Source organism: Semicossyphus pulcher, unplaced genomic scaffold (genome assembly GCF_022749685.1).
Source record: "Semicossyphus pulcher isolate SPU_LCO1_2020_fin unplaced genomic scaffold, fSemPul1.0.p SCAF_9, whole genome shotgun sequence".
Lineage (NCBI taxonomy): Eukaryota > Metazoa > Chordata > Actinopteri > Labriformes > Labridae > Semicossyphus > Semicossyphus pulcher.
This window is the reverse complement of record NW_027211770.1, coordinates 6720211-6736940: the sequence shown is the minus strand read 5'-3', so window position 1 is coordinate 6736940 and position 16730 is coordinate 6720211. Positions and strand designations below refer to the sequence as shown.

Below are 16730 nucleotides of genomic sequence, written 5' to 3'. Positions count from 1 at the left end.
ACAATAAACTAGCTGTATTAAAATAAATGTTGTGCATATGTTTCCTGTAAGCACGCATGGAAATACACTTGTGAATGTGTGGGCTGCTGGGTGATTAGCTGACTCTTTGCCACTTGGAAATCTCTCAGGAGGGGAGATATGGAGCAGCTCAATTGAATCCTGGCAGGTAATCTAAGGAAACAGATGGATTTTAGTTAATTTTGGCAGCAGATTAGCCACTTCCCCGTTGCTCAGAAAATCTGCTGTTGCCAACTCTTGTTTGACAATCTGAATATTAGTCCTTGGTCAGGAGGTCTGGGTTGTGCGCTGTTAGATTGCCTATTCTGATGAGTGTGCCCCATGGATTCAATCCTATCTGTGCTTTCTAAGGCCCAGCTGTGGTAGCTGGCCAACCCCTCCACACCGAGGCGCTTGCCCTCTCGTCGTCCCTCCTGCCCTGCCTATCGCGCTGTGCCAGCGCCCCGTGCCAGAGGAAGTTATCAGCACTCTATCCCCTGCCCCTAATCCTCTCTGAGGTGGAGAGAAAGCGTTAAGTAGCACTTCTTCTGGCATTTATTGGAGAGGTAGAATGAACAGGTGCCTCAAGACCTAATCATCTGTCTTTAAATGAGCTGCTATTTTTAGTGCACACTCTCCCTTTCTAGGAGATTTGCAGGGAGTGTACAGTAGAGGTGGTACAATGTGAGATTTCTGTTTTATATAATCTGCAGGAGTAATGCTGACACTGTCAGACACTGTGCATGTTGAGTTTCCTTATGTGGCTATGGGCAACAGTATGCATACTTCAGGGACTTTGTATGGAATAAAGATAACAATTACGTGTTTCTTTCTTCTTATGTGACATCTTCTTATCGCCTCTTTTCTTCCACATTTTGGACATTTTATTACAAATACACTTTATAGGATTATTACACATTGTATATTTTTGTTTGGTTAGTTTTTATGCCTGACACAACATTCACAAACACTATTCAAAAGATATAAATTGAATCAGAGATTGCACCAAGACATGCATAGTCATGACATTTGTAATGAAATAAAACAAACTGTAACTCGTAATGCAAACAACGTGTTAAAGCTTGCCTGAAACAGGATAAATATGCTAAAGTTAAAATAGCTGATTTCCACAGTTTTTCTGGCCTGCTCATCATCATGAACAAACACTGCTGTGCCCCTGCTACTGACTGAAATGAAAGTTCATGCAGTGAAAGTGACAGAAACATGCAGAAGTTATTATACCACTATATTGTACGAACACATTAAACATAATCCCCCCATGACTTCTCTTTCCAGTTGTTCGATTAAGAGTTTTTTTTACACCTGTTTATAAATTATGGTTTAGCTCAGACCCCTTTACATAATTTGGTGCCTGGCCATTAAAACATTTTACATGCTTTCTGCTGCACACTGATAGATAGATAGATAGATAGATAGATAGATAGATATATAGATAGATGGATAGATGTTAAATTACAAGAGTTGAAAAACATACAATTAGAAGAGATGCTTTTAAAGGTACAGCGCAAATTTTTCCCGTGATGAGCAGACTTACTGCAAACAGTAAGGTGCAAATGTGCTTATTAATAAGCTAAATAAGTTACCGTTATAGGGTCCAAGAGAAAGAGACGTCTCTTTATTGTTGCAATGAAGAACAGTGATTTCTTGAAATACTGTAATTACCTATCCATGCATTGTCAGTTTTAACTGCATCAGATGCAACAATATTTGACTTTTATTTTAAGGTTTCAGTAAAAATCGAATTAGAAACTACAGTTTTATCGAGTTAACCCACGGAGGCTGGTTACTGAGGTGTGACTTTTTTTTTAATCATGAATCATGTACTGGTGACATGAAAGGAATCATTCTCTGTGTATTTATCATCAAGAAAAAAAATCTGAGTTCTGTGTTTTTACTGTCTCCAGTGAAAGATTTCCCTTTAGGTCAGCCGCCTCTAAATGAGTTTAGACAGACATAAACCTCGTCTCCTGGCAGTACTGACTAGCTGGGATGGTGTTAATCATGTATGTAGTTGGTATTTACCCACTGAGCCAGATTATTCCCTTATGATCCAATTATCACCCAGTCTGCAGTGGACTCAAAGGGCCTGCAGGGTCACCGCTTAGCCGTGAGATCCTCTATCACAGATTTTCTTTATAAGTGTTAGTGCCAAGATGAGGCTGCTTCTAACTATCTATCTAAACTGTCAAGCCATGTGGGATGCCAACATGAAATCATTTGAAAATGCAGTTCATTACGGCGTCTCTGCATGGGGTGGGAATCACCAAAGGCCAGACAATAACACTTTAGTCACTGTACAATATAATTGATTTTGAAAACATACATTTCAAATTATTACCCTTTTGTCAACATCTCAGTTATGAAACAAGATGAGGTTTTCAGGCAGTTCATCCCACAGGAATCATCTTTATTCCCGCAGAATGGGATTGTCAGGCAGACACACCGACTGACACTGTAATTAAAACCTGACATTAATGAAGTTGTACAGCCTACATAGTCAAACTAAACTGAGTGCAATGTGGTCTACTTCAGTATTACAGGTATTCTGAACAATTGTACAAAAAGTTGTTTAGCCTATATAACTGCCATTTTCATTGCCTGCCCCCCAAAACAGTACTTTTATAAAACCACACTTTACACCAGGACAGTGCTGCTACTTTACATCTGACCATGTCCCTACGGTTCCTAGCTGTTCCACCAACCTCCAGCTGACTTTTGAGAAGAAAACAGAAAGGTCTGAGCTGGAGTTTGCTCAAAGACATTAGAGAAAGACCTCACAGTGACTGGCTGGGCATGCCTGGCACACTTTTGGCACGGGAGGTGGTGTAATTGGAAAGTAATTACGCTTTAAGTGGCATGTGTGGAAGCCCAGAACAGTGTGACACAGAATATTGTGTGTGTGTGTGTGTGTGTGTGTGTGTGTGTGTGTGTTTGCTGTGATTGTTATTGTTGATCTATAGGCAGCAAACTGATGAAAATGGTGCTTATGTCATTTTAGACATTGATTTGATATTGGTACAGCAAAAGGAAAAAGAAGTCTAGAATAGCTGCTCCCTGCATTTTTTCCCGATGCGGGCGTCTAAATGTTATTTTCTTGTAATAGCTTAAAGCTATTGAGCCAGATGATTTGTATTCCTTTGTACCAACACATCCATTGTTGTGCATAAACTTTTGAAAGCACATTGATGAGCAATATTGTTACACTGGGTGACATGAGTTAATGCCACAACAATGCTGTAAAGACTCACTAACACATTAAAATGTGTGTAAAAATAGTCCACATTATTTTTTATGGGATCTGATGATAGTCAGTTCATTCAGAAATAGATACATTCAAATAGCTAAGTATGAAGTCTATAACGATGAAATAGATAAAGTATTACTAGCTCAGAAATGAAATGTGCTTATTAGCTAGATGTACGTTACAGCTGCTACTTTAGCATGTCAGTAGAGCTAATAGTGGTTCAGCCTAGCCATATCATTTATAAAATTGATATATAAAATGATTTGTGGACAGTTGGGGGCATCTAACAAGCTGTAAATACAACATTAACATTCAGTATTTTAAATGCACATTAGGAAAATGCTGTCAATGGATCGCACATTTGCACATTCAGCAGACACAGAGCAACATTAGCATTCCTTTGTACTCGTATCTGTGTACTTGATGATAAAGATCTAACAGCCACACTCTTTTGCTCTCAACTAAATCCAGTAGCTAGCTCTTTTGCCGCTAAATGCTACACCATATTCAATAGCATATTTGCTAACTGTTTCTGTCTGTTAAGTGCAGAGCAGCTAGCTGAAACAGCCATTGGAAGCACTAATGAGGATGAGATTGTTCCATAAAAGTAAAACACTGAGCACGACACACCAAAACACTGAGCTGAAAGATGTGAAAACACTGATGAATTGTTTCCTAAGACGTACAAAGATGTTAATTTTCACCTCCTGGATTTTGTCAGTTGATTTGACAATCTGTGCCCAAATGTTTTGACTACAATATCAGAGAATAAAATCGTCTTCTGTGCCAGGGTGTACCTGGTGTCTGACTGTAAGTCAGTAGGTTTGTGTTTCTGCTGCCCATCATAAGTTATTAAATGCACATTAGCTGTTCCTGGACCTGCTGTGGTGCATGTGACATGTTGCCAACATTCTTCTCGGTCTGGGAATGTGATGATTCAGGGCTTTTTGTACAGCTGTCACATCAATTGTGTTTGTCTTAACTGTGGCAAGGGAGTAGCAGTTTAATTGGTGAAAGACAAGGGGGGATTGCAAAGTTTAGAGAGAGGTAGCCTCAGACTCTCCTCTCCTTTCCTCCTCTTATTAGCAGAGATGTATATTCAGAGGGCTAGGATTAATTAAATCTCTGGGATCTTATTAAAATGTTCAGGTCCTCGTGACAGCCTGCTGTGTAATTGTCCTACTGTCTGTACAGAAGGAGCTGCATCCATCCAGCTCTCCAAAGGATCTTTGCCAACTGCCAACTGAGTTGAATAAAATTCTCAGCAAGAGAGCTGCTGACCTGTTTTCACTTACCAGGAGAGCAAGTATTTTAGCATCCCAGTGTGTACATTTTGGTTTGCTTTTCCTGTGAGCGACAGAATCAGAGTTATTTCTCAATTTGTTTCTTGAAGGACAATGAAACCTCTTTGCTAAGCAGTGCGGCTACAGTCTACAACGTCTGCAGCAATGATTTCCCCTGCCTTTCATTTCCTGTTATGATGTTTTTGTTTGTCTATAGTGTCCTTCTCCACTATGCTGTCAATCGCTGCTTATACATTATACCCAGTTTTTGTGCAGTTAGTGAAATAGTAGCTGGTAGCAGGTAGCAATGAAAAGCTCCCATTAAATGATTACTGTGCTACTCTTGTGTTACAATCATGATTTGACAATTCAGTCAAAGAAAACCCTCAGACGATGACATAATAGCCACTTTTAATCTTGCTTTTATGCAATTATGTGTGGACTCCTTTCCTCTGTCTGTCATGTGCAATTTTATCCTGCTTTGTCTGACCAACAGTCCAACATCTTAAGATATTCAATATACAAACAAACAGAAAAACAGCAGAGGGTTCAGCACATTTGAATAGAAGGAACCAGCTTGAAAAGTAACTCCAGGGGTCGGTTATAGACCCACAGTAAGGCTGAGCATCCTGTCAGCTGGTTAATTGCATTTGTAGATGACTAGAATGAGCCCAAGCACTTTCACACACTTCCAGAAACAACAGTTCAGTCTATCTTCATCTGTCTGCTTCTACTTTCTCTCATGTCATCAAATGATATTATGCAGAGTATCAAAATGTACTGTTACACATTCCCTTATAGACTTCCAGGAATCCAGAGCTGAGAAGTTTATGCAGCACATCTGTCCACTAGAGAGCAGTGTAGCATCAGTCATTGTCAGACCTTGCTGCTTCTCAATGCAGAGCCAGTGAAGCAGAGAAGGTGGAAACCCAAGTATAGAAGAACATTAAAAACACAGGCTAAAAATAACAGCAGCATGTGCCTTATTGTAGCTTTTGAAATGCAAATCTGACACAAAAAGACACATTAAGACATTGGAATGCACTAAAGAAACCTTTACCTAACTCTGTGTCAGTGTTTTTGCTCATTTTGTTTTTGTTGGAGGATTCATGGGAAGAAGAGTGCAGGCTTAAGAGGCAGAAACAGAGACAGTATCTGCCCTGCAGGCCTCCCCAGCAGCCGGGAGACTGTATACGTCACTTGTGACATTTTACACTCACTCATTATACTGCCCCATGTCAAATAATACACTGTGCGCACACACTAACACACTAACATATGCACACGTTTGAATACACCACACACATGGAAATGGGCACACACCCAGCCGCATGCATAGACAGATACTCACACACACTCTCTGTCAGGCAGCCGTCCAGGCAGGCAGGCAGCAGCAGGCTGGATCAGATAAATATGAGGCTTGTAATGCGACCACAGAGACGAGGCTGATGGGATCAATAAAGAACGGCGCTGCAGGTCATCGAGAGAACACAGCGAGAGGATAAATATGGACTGGCTCATCGGAAAACAGAGCAGCGAGACTGATGGGTACACAGGACTATATCTTCTCTCGTGTGTTCTCTCACCTATCTGACACAGATCAGACAGACAGACCTCTGACTCGGGTGTGCTCTACCTCGAGCTAGAGTAGACAGTGGGGAGGCTTCAGTGCTGTTTAGTCTCGGTATTTGTTAAATGGCATCCACTCAGCTGTTTTGTTAATCAATTCTTTATCATGAGGCAGAAATGACGTAAAGTAAAGATACTTTAAGAAGCTAATTAACTGTTTGTAGTGGAGAGTTTCAGTATCACATGGTCTGACGGTGGTTTCACAGGATTTTTAGTTGCAGCAACAGTAAAGTTCTGGAGTAGAATTGTAATACTTTTAGTTTTCAGCTTCTCATAGGTGAAAATGTTCTGCTTTTCAATGCTTTCTATGATTCTGTCATATCTATGGATTTTGGAGTGTTACCAGGACAAAGCTAGCAATTTGAGGAGCGACCTTTGGCCTTGGGATTGCTATGTGCATGTTTTCACTATTTTCCTTGACTAATGAAAAGTAATTAATGCATTAACCGATAATGGAAATAATCATTTGATTTAGCACTATGACTCATCCTGAATACAGATGTTTTAATGAGAGTTTTAATGTAATGAAAAAATCTATGACATCTGCTCCTAGACCAGGAGATATCTGCTGAACGGGCAGTTTCAGTGTTAGATGGTATACAGATGCTAGACGGTCATGCAATGGTTGCTCTATGTGTGTGCGCGTGTGTGTGTCTGTGTGTATTTGAGAGCAGGTTGTGCTGTAGTGGTCATTCTATGTTTCTCCATTTTTCACCTCTAAAGATATTCCTCATTAGAAACGTGAGATGACGCTGTATATGACGGTTGCAGCACTTTGGTGAATCCCAGTCCTGGTTTGTTTCTGAGCCATTGTTGTCATTGAAGAAGTCTAATGACAGATGTTGTTGTGAGAAACAGCCATAGTAATTTGTCTTTTTCTGGCTCTTTTTTTCTGGTTTAGTCTTTTCCAACAGAGTTTTTCATCTTGATAGTTTTGATTTTATTTGCACAATGTGAATGATACCTAGCTTTATTGTTCTTGCCTCACAAGTGCAATGGAATTGTGTTTTGCTTGTGCTGGTCTGGTATAGTCCAACAACAACAGACACTGTTTTCATAAAATATATTTCTTCTTTATAAAGTAATTTCAGTGAAACTTGTCAACACTGAGATCTGTGTATTCTCCAGAGTCTCCAGGACACAGTTTGTGAAGGGAGTGTTTTGCTGTTCAGTGTAATTCTTTGGTGCTGAGAGCAAACGCAAAAGTCAGATAGTGAGAAAATATTTTGTCATTCAGGTGAACTGACCGTTTGACCCTAGTTCAAAACAAAAAGGTATGAGGTGTTTACATGGATTTTATGTAGCTTGTGATGTAGCTGGAGTGTTAATGGCCGTGCTCTTAGTCATAATGGAATCTAATCAAGCATATGTTACTCGGCTTAGCTGAACTTTACACAGAATGAGCTTCTGCTTCCATCCTCACCTTGTGATGCAGCTCAGTGTGCAACTCAAGGCACTGCTCAAATGTCACTCAGCTGGACTGCTCTGCTTGCGGTTACTCTGAAGTTGTGCACATCTGTGGCTATATTTCTAGGAATTGGTGGGCTCATGGTGATAGAAGTCACTATTAATTAGTGCTGAATAAAAAAATAGGGATAGTACTGTTCTGTTTTTTCCCCACTCTTTTCGTAGAAAGCCTGCACAAGACAGTAATGTTTGTCCATGCCAACACATACAGTATGAGAGGGAGAGGGTGTTACTCACATGAAGCAGCCATTTTTAAGTTTAAATGAACCAAATCACTTACTTTTTTTTACTTTATGTCTCTCCTTAAGTCATTCTGAATGTCATTTTTTTAGGTTGTTTTCTTCATTACCGTTGTCATCACTGCATTGTCATTTTCATCAAAGCACCATCCGTAATATGACTATTTTTCATATTATTTTTGTCATACACATCTTCCGTGATATCAGTTGTGTCAGTCCTTTGTGTCTTTTAGATTGTGTTCATCATCTCTTTGTGTTCTGTATGCACTGAGCCGTGCACACCTTTTTATTTTTTTTTATGTTTTAGGATCAAAGAAGAACCAAAGCCTCAGCCTGCACAGTAAGTAAACTGCATTACCAAGAGTGCTCTAGGCTTTGACACTTCTTCCTGTCAGCTGGTGCTGTGTGCTTCATGTGGCTTTCTCCTCGTTGTCTGGGAGGAAAATGAAAGAAATGTCATTAATGTCATGAAAAGCCAATGTGTTTGCACAGCCACCTTTTATTTTTTCATGCTTTGAATGAGGAGCATTGACCGCATTGTTGATTACTGTGCTGTACATAAAACAGTTGACTTCCATGACCTCAATGACAATGGCTTTTCCTTTCTACCGGCTTTATTATAGCCAAGCCCCCCAGACTCTTTACCCTTGTCCCTGGTCTCAAACTTGCTGCCCATTCTCATCCATAGTGTCATCTGCACTCTGATCGGCTTGTGCAGCCTTGTTATTCAACCAAGATGTGGATTAGATGCACCTGCCCTGCTATACTGTACTGTAGCTGCATTTTAACTAAACCTAAGCAGTCTAACTATAACCTGAACCCTACTGCACCACGAGGCTGGAATACATGACACTTGTGTTGCCCTTAGCTGAGCGTTTGATGCAGCTCTCATTTTCATTGGCTGAAAAGCTTTCCTGCTTCTTTTAAGTCTGTCTGTATCATCTTTCTTTATTCTATCTCTCTCCCTGTATTTCTGACGCTGTGTCTGGTTGTCAGTGTTCCTCTAATCGCTGCTCTGCCCGTGTCCTGGCCTTCTCCCCTCTCTGCTCTAGTTGTAGTGAATGTCCCTGCTATTGTTCACTTCTTAGAATCGGACCTGCCTCCTAAAAAAAACATTCAGGACATATTGTTTTCTCCCACTGATGAGTCATTGCGATGTTCCAGTGACAATTTGCTTATTTGAACAGGTGGTTTAGTGGGATCACTGAGCTGGTAAATAACGTCCTTCAGCCCCAGCAAAAGTCCCAAAATGACAAGGAGCCAGAGCCAGACGCGTAAGTAATAGTAGAGACCCCCTTTGGTCTCCCCCCAGCGGGTTCAAACATACAGTGGTGACCCCAGTATCTGGACGCACAGTATGTTTTACCCTATTGTTTGATAAACAAATTCTCAGTGCTGAAGCGTATGCCAAGAGAGTGGTGGTGTGGGAGTCGTGTGCCGAAATGGATTTTACTTTCACGAAGGACATAATTGCAATGGTTTGTGGGATGGTACCAGTACCAAGATACAATGCACATGAAGAAGCCTAGCAGACATTATCATATTAGTTAGTGCATTCCTGAGCTATGATCAGGGCTATCATAATAAACCGTGATTCACAGTTATAAACAAAGGCCATTTTGTATGCAATAAAAAGTTTCAGACAAAGTAGAAATCAAGAGTGGTATACTGTATACTGAGCAATATTTACTTTTTTTTTAACCAATCTTTAATGAGGTCATATTCTTGATACAATAATGCTTTTTTGTTTATTGCTTGTGTGTACAGTAGGCTGGTCTGTGTAAAACCAGTTAACTGTGTTTTCTGTGTGTCTTTTAACTGTACAGAAGCAGTCAATGGCTGCTGAAAAAAAGGCAACCTGGCTTGTAATTTGTGATTTGCACCGATTGGGTAGAAAGTACAGTTGGAGGAGTCATTCCGTGAAAGACATGTATTCGATTTTGCTGCTTGAGTGAGTGGATTAGAGTGCTATGACGCTGTAGCTCAGTCAGCCATGGTTATAAGTATTATTCTGACATCAGCTGTTGAGCAGTGTATGGTTTAGATTTGCGGTTATGAGACTGGGGGACAGGAGTTTCCATCCTGATGATAGGAGCTGGAATCCTGAGCTATTTAAGTGATATGTATTCTTAGTTATGAATAAAAACGTGTTGAAAGAAAACATTACGTTAGAAATGCAGCCCAGCAGAATGAAGCAGTGCAGTCACACAGGGACTTACATTCAGTTGGTGATGCAGGAAAACGACCACTCCTCCTGTCTTCAGCCTCTTGTTTTCCTAAGGTAATCTAACTTTAAATTTAACACAGAAGAACACCCACCCACTGAAGGAATGATGAAGGCACATCAGCTATACACAGCTTTGTTTTTTTATGTTATGTAAAATAACTTTATGTGCGATGTTTTTTTAATGTTAAAGTCACTTTGTGATTATCTGTCATTGTAGGACAGTGTCAGACCTTAGTGATCGCGTGTGTCATGTTTACAGTTTAAGAGCTCTTCTACAGCTGTCAAGTTTAAAATAAATAAACGACAGACATGGAAAGTGCATTGAGTAATAAAATAAATATTCATAATCAGGAGATTACACGGTAAAGTCCTGCCGGAATTTCTCTCTTGCCTTATTTAAAGCAACACTGTTGGTTTTTGCCGTATTTTCATACTTTTCAATAATGCTCATTATAACAACCTGACTGAAGTATGCCGTCTGCAATCGCCCCTTTAGTGCGAAAGAAGAGTCAAATGGCGCTTGACATTATGGGAATGCGCACAGAGCCTGAAGAGGACAGCCGTCGGTAAACAGAGAAATCAGGATCACCCAGGACAGATGCATAATACCAGGTGTAACCAGGGCCAGAGTGAATAAATGGGCTACCTTGATGTGATGGTATACCAGTTATCTCTGACTCTGGGGTTTTGATACAGTGGAGACACAGTAGGACAATAAAAAGCCAAAGTATGTTGAACTTACTTCATAGAACACCCCTCAGAAGTCTCTCATTAGGCACCTCCAAATGTAAGTGCTCTGTATTGTGGCAATGGGAGAGGCGAAAACAGCAACAAAACATTTCAAAGGTGAATCGGTACACACATTCAGCCTTTAGTGTGAAATGGCGGGGTACGGATGTCTGACAGTGAAATCTAGCTCAATAAGAGAAACATAGCAACACCTAGGCTGGCCTTTACTTGAACTTTGTTTATTACAGGAGCAGTGTGTGCATAGCGTAGAGGTTCGGTCGAGGGATTGGGAGTTTGAATCTTGGTAACACGGTTGTGTGTTAGATATGATCTGAACCCCAAAATGCCACAATTAAATACTAGTTGTATAACATTATTTATTAGTCAACTTGCAATCCTGCCTTTGCAATTCTAAAATATAGACATAATACTCTGGCAGTGATTCATGGTCTAATATAAATTGGAATGCAGTACTCCCTCAACTGGCCATATTCCCCTGCCTCTGCCCTCCCAAGCTCCTTCACAACCAACAATGGCAAGCCAGGTCCCTAAACAATACCTTTTGCTCTGCCTTTCATAAATCACACATTCATAAATATCAGCCTCCACTGTGTGACACAGCACGTTACGTCATAGATTGCAAACCTCAAGTCAAGCCCACCCTGTGGCTCACTATAAGGTACGCCCAAATAACAGAATCATGAACCTGGCCCCGCTCTTTGACAGTGTAAGCCCTGCCCTTTACATAAACACAAATGTAAGGCTATACCTTGTGACAAAATGTAAGCCACGCCCATTTAACAAACCACAAGGATCAAGCCACGCCCCTTGACAGAATCACAAACATCTGGCTCCGCCCCATGAAGGTGAACTACCTACCTCTTTCACATCACAAAACCACAAGCCCTTCACAAACGTAGCAAACCTTTTGCCCTGCCCCATCCTAATAAAAGCCCCGCCTCCATCACAAACACAAACATCTGGCTCCGCCCTTTGACAAAGTATAAGCCAAGCCCCATTTCATAAATCTCTAACTTCAAGCCACGCCCTGTGACAGAATACAAGCCACACCCATTCAACAGAATTACAGTAATAAAACCACGCCCTTTCACATCAGGAAACCACAAGCCAAGCTCCTTAACAAAATTGTAAACATCTGGCCCTGCCCTATCCTAGTACAAGCCCCGCCCCTTTCACTTACACAAACGTCAAACTCTGCCCTCTAACAGAGTACAAGCCACGCCCATTCAACAAAAATATCGTAACCCCCCCCTTAATGGCCCTGTCCCATTTTAATGCAAGACACGCCCCCTCAACTTGCTCTGGCTCCACTTTGTGACAGGGTTTGGCCACGCACCTTACCAAGCCTATAAACATCTGGCTCTGCCCTTTGACAAAGTATAGGCCACCCCAATAAAGTAGGTGATTTGCCTCTATAAGTCACACCCTTTCCTTTATAAGCAACCCTTAAGGCACACCCTGTGACACAGTTCAAGACACGCCCTAACTGTTCTTAAACCTCTGGCTCTGGCCTGTGACAGTGTAAGCCCTGCCCATAAATAAATCATCAAACCACTCTCACAAAGGTAGGTAGTTAATACAGTTCAGCATTAATGTTCTCATCACCCTAATTTTCAGCAGCAGCAGCAGCATCAAGACTTTTTTTGCAAAAACAAATGTATGTAGTATGTTGTACAATAAGCCACGACAAAGATGGCAGTAAAACAAACAGGAGAGCAGCGAGCTAGCCAAAGGCTATATAAAGATATTCTCTCAATAGTTTGCGACGACCAAACTGGTTCAGAATTGGAAATACATGTTAGACCTTATATAACATAATTTAATAACTATAAAATTATAAATAAAATGATATTTTTTATACCATAATTTGTCTGGTGGCTAGAAACTGAACGTCAAATGCATGTGTCCATGTCTATTGAGTGTGTAAAAGGACCATTTTTGTCTAACTTCTTATTCATCAACTTATACATTAACTGTAGCTTTCAATGACAAAGTTGCTATGATTAAATTAAGGTAGCCAAAGCTATAAGATTTTATACTTTGTTATTTATAGAGTTACTGGTGAAAACAGAAACGCAGGCTGCATTCATTATTTTAAATTGTTTCAGATTATTATAGATAAACAGACATATGAGCCAGTTAATTTACTAATGCCTTAAGTAAACATCACAACATATTAAGAATAATGGAGAAGTTAAAATTCAGCTTAAATTCAGACAGTATGTGAAGTAGAATTCAGAAGCTTGTAGAGAGTTTGTTGTTCACCCCCACTGTTGATGTTTCGTCTGTCATATATCCAAAAGAGAGTCTCCGGTTACGGGCAGTGTGTAGCTGCTCTGGTGCGTCCAAGAGGTAAGAGAGCTCTGATACGCTAGCATGGGATGGGACAATGAGCAGCGTATGATTACTCGTCAGCAGTGTCACCTACGTTTGACCGTGTTTGACCGAATAAGTAAACCTTTTGGAATGGGCACTGTGTACCAGCTGCTTGCTGACACTTAAATCTAATCCTCCCCCAATTTTATATTCTTTGTTTTCTTTATCATGCCATATTTGGTAACTATTGTGTTGTATTTTTATTACCCTCTGCATACCTGTATCTTTTCTTTTCCGGTTTTTCAGATTGCATCTTTGAATCAAAATGTTTTAATACGGACTATAGTCAAACTCGTAAAACTCACCTGTGTAATTGGCTTTTGAAATGTGAATTAAAATCTATGTAACTGCCATGATACAGAGGTAGGCAGAGGTAATCACTGGTTTTCTTTCACAGCTCCTCTCGGTGACCTTGTTTATCAATAGAAAAGTGTTAGTCTTGTAGTAGCCCCGGATCAAGCACATCTCTGTAAATGTTTGAGTTTAAGGGGAGATTAAGTCAGAATAAAACATGATTGTTTGCAGTCTTATTTCCTTGATCCTCCGAGACAGTGGCTTTACCTCTTGTATCACAGTCTTCATCAGTCTGTTATCAGCCCCTGTGTCAGTAAATTAGATTTGGTGGGATCTGTTAAACAAGGCTAAATACTAATCTCAGCTTAGTAAACACACAAAGGCTGTGACACAATTAGCCCTTTAATCCCTCAGTGGGTACAACTAGGGGCATGTTACTGGTACTCTATCTAATTTTTAGATGGCACAGAGACTTACTTACACAACCGGACACAAAGATATTCTTCAGGTGGTGTGTTGCCATTACATTTGGGCTCTAACGGCCTTGTTGTGGGTAAAGGAAGCACGTTTATCTCAAACGCAGAGCTGTATGTGGTAAAAGGATAGTGCTGCTCAATAATTCAAAAGTGCTAATGAATGTTGCAGGGGATATGTGGGGCGAAACCAATTCTAATCGCCATATTATGAAGTCAGCCCAGTGTTTAGTTTCCAAGGAGACGCTCAACTGACATGTGTCATACAAAATGCATGTGAAGAGTCCATGCAGGTTTTTTCAGCAGGATGTGTTAGGAATCCTTTGTACAAGATCAGGTGCCATCTATAGGACACAAACAGTAACACAGCTCCACTGCACTGTCAAATGCCTGATGGATGGTAGGTGCTTCTTTGAGTAAACACCACGATTTCCATACATAAATAATATTTGTGCGTATTAGCCATATCATTATACAGTATAACAGTATTGTGTGTCTCACCTTACAGTGGTCCTGATATAGAAACACAGGTGCAAATGATTCATTGCACGCAAGGGAACCTGAGAAAGTGGAATTAAGTGATGTTCTTAAACTTGCAAAGCAAATTTGATACCCACCCCCCTGTTTTGGGAGCGCTGCAGTATCAAAGGAGCAGCTCGGCTTTGAAGCTCCTGGGGTCATGGTGTCTGCTTTTCCTCTCAAAAACCTTACACACTGCACACAGGTTATATCAGTTAGTCAGTGGATATTAGGATCTTACTGTACAAGTCTTATTTAAAGAACAGAAGTGAAAAAATGATTAAGGCCTGTGGCAATAAGAAGGCAAATTCAAATGTGCATTGGTCTGCAAGTGAGCCTGGGACAGAAAAATAAATGTTAATGTATTCTCTATGCAGAGATGAATGAGTTTGTGTGTCGTTGTTTCACTGAAAGTAAAACACAGCACATCTCGGATATAATAGGTATCTTCTGTGTCATATGTCAGTGTTATTCTGGTACATGTTTTTTCCATAGGCCCAACTCAGGATGGGTACTTTAGTTTGGGTAATAGATGCGTGGTATGTGGTGTTGGTTAATTCGGTATAATTGTTCCTATTCACTTAAACATGAGATTAAAACCTTTATTGTATATATAACCAGGACTTTCCCCTTTCCTAACCTCTGTCCTTCCCATTTACAGGAAGTTGCACCAGCAGTTTGAGTCGTATAAGGACCAGGTTAAGAAGATGGGGGATGAATCAAAGCCGGTTCAGGACCAGAAGAGCGAAGCCCCAACTTGCGGGATATGCCACAAAACCAAGTTTGCCGATGGCTGTGGCCACCTCTGTTCATATTGCCAAACAAAATTCTGTGCTCGGTGCGGAGGACGAGTGTCTCTGCGGTCAAATAAGGTAACACTGGCTTGCATGCTAGGTACTTTCTATTTCTAAGTACAGGCACACACACATTCACACACGCAGATGTCCTACAGTCAGGCACATTTCTCCCGACGACACAATTTGTAATCCAAGGTTTTGAAACATTACAGTGAAATCATAATCTTGGAATTGAGCCAACAGTGTCTCTAATGGCAACTAATGTTTTCAGATTATCAACATCTACTCCAGTTGTGTTTTAACTCACAGTTGTTGTATTTCACCACTGGAGGGAACTATTTCCCCTTTTCTTTCCCCATAAAGGAGCCTGATTGCTGCTATTTTATACTGTGGCACTCCAGCGCCTAACTAACCTCTGTAAAATCCTCCCCACAGACTAAGCCAAAGCTTTTAGTATTAGACTGCTTAAATTTGAATCATGGGCTTGAGTGTTTTTATGCAATGCCGTCAAATCCTTTGCTGCTGGAGTATGTGACAGTACTAACAGGACCTACTAATGCCACTTACAATCTCTCTCTTTATCTTTTCTGACCCCTTTCCTCCCTGTCTCCCTCTTTCCTTCTTTCTGCTGCATTCCTGCTCTCATGGAATTGCAACAGGAGGACAAAGTGGTTAGCAAATCCTTTTCTGTATTTATTGGGACTGTGTCTGAACACAAGCATTGTTCATGAAATGCTGTGATATGTATATATACACACACGCATACAGCAGCCAATAATCAACAAAAATAAGTCCTGATTAGTCTTGTCTGTGAGTCTACCATGTTGTGCTAAAATACACCCCGAACAAACATTAGGTCAGTGAAACAAAACTGTTTTCAACAGGGTAAAAATGTTTTGGACAGAGAGCCGGCATTGGAATCTAAAGGTATAGTGCTTCAAGAAGACTCAAGGAATCAAATTAGGACAACTCCACCAGTTTTATGCATGAAGATAAATTAACCTGTGATAAGCTTTACTGCCCAGACTGTATAAACAGTAGAATAATACCCTCTGTGGCTCCAGAGGAAGCTTTACAAAGATTGAGAAAATAGCCCTGATGATGGTTATGAAGATGGTTATTAATATTTTTCTAACCATAGAAGAAGCTTTTCTAGCCATATATTGTGAAGGATTTTGTTCAATGTAAAATTGCACACCCTATCCAAACTATCCCAGTTCAGTAGTAACATGAATATAATGAAGGGTAGATCACAATATAGATCAGAAAGGGAAAACTATATGGCTGAGGCAGTATTGAACACCACTAAGGATTATCTATATCTGTGCAAATAATTAAAACAAATATAGCAACACATAGACAGGTAGATGAACAAATCAAAGGGGTCATATCATTGTCCTTGTCCATATATAAC

The 16730-nt window shown here is 40.4% G+C and overlaps 1 protein-coding gene across 17 annotated transcripts in view; it reads left to right on the top strand.

The window, feature by feature from the left end:
- The window catches only part of rims2a (regulating synaptic membrane exocytosis 2a), a 143123-nt gene that overhangs the window by 13735 nt on the left and 112658 nt on the right, over positions 1–16730 (top strand). For 14 of the 17 annotated variants that reach the window (XM_069655879.1, XM_069655874.1, XM_069655875.1 and 11 more), the window contains exon 2: positions 15181–15391. The exons of 1 other annotated variant lie outside the window; for it this stretch is intronic. In XM_069655879.1, coding sequence (XP_069511980.1) covers positions 15181–15391 — 211 coding nt within the window. Of the gene's footprint in view, positions 1–8187; positions 8221–9067; positions 9155–15180; positions 15392–16730 lie in introns of all 17 variants that reach the window. 2 more of the 17 variants (XM_069655898.1, XM_069655897.1) reach the window with 1 other exon arrangement.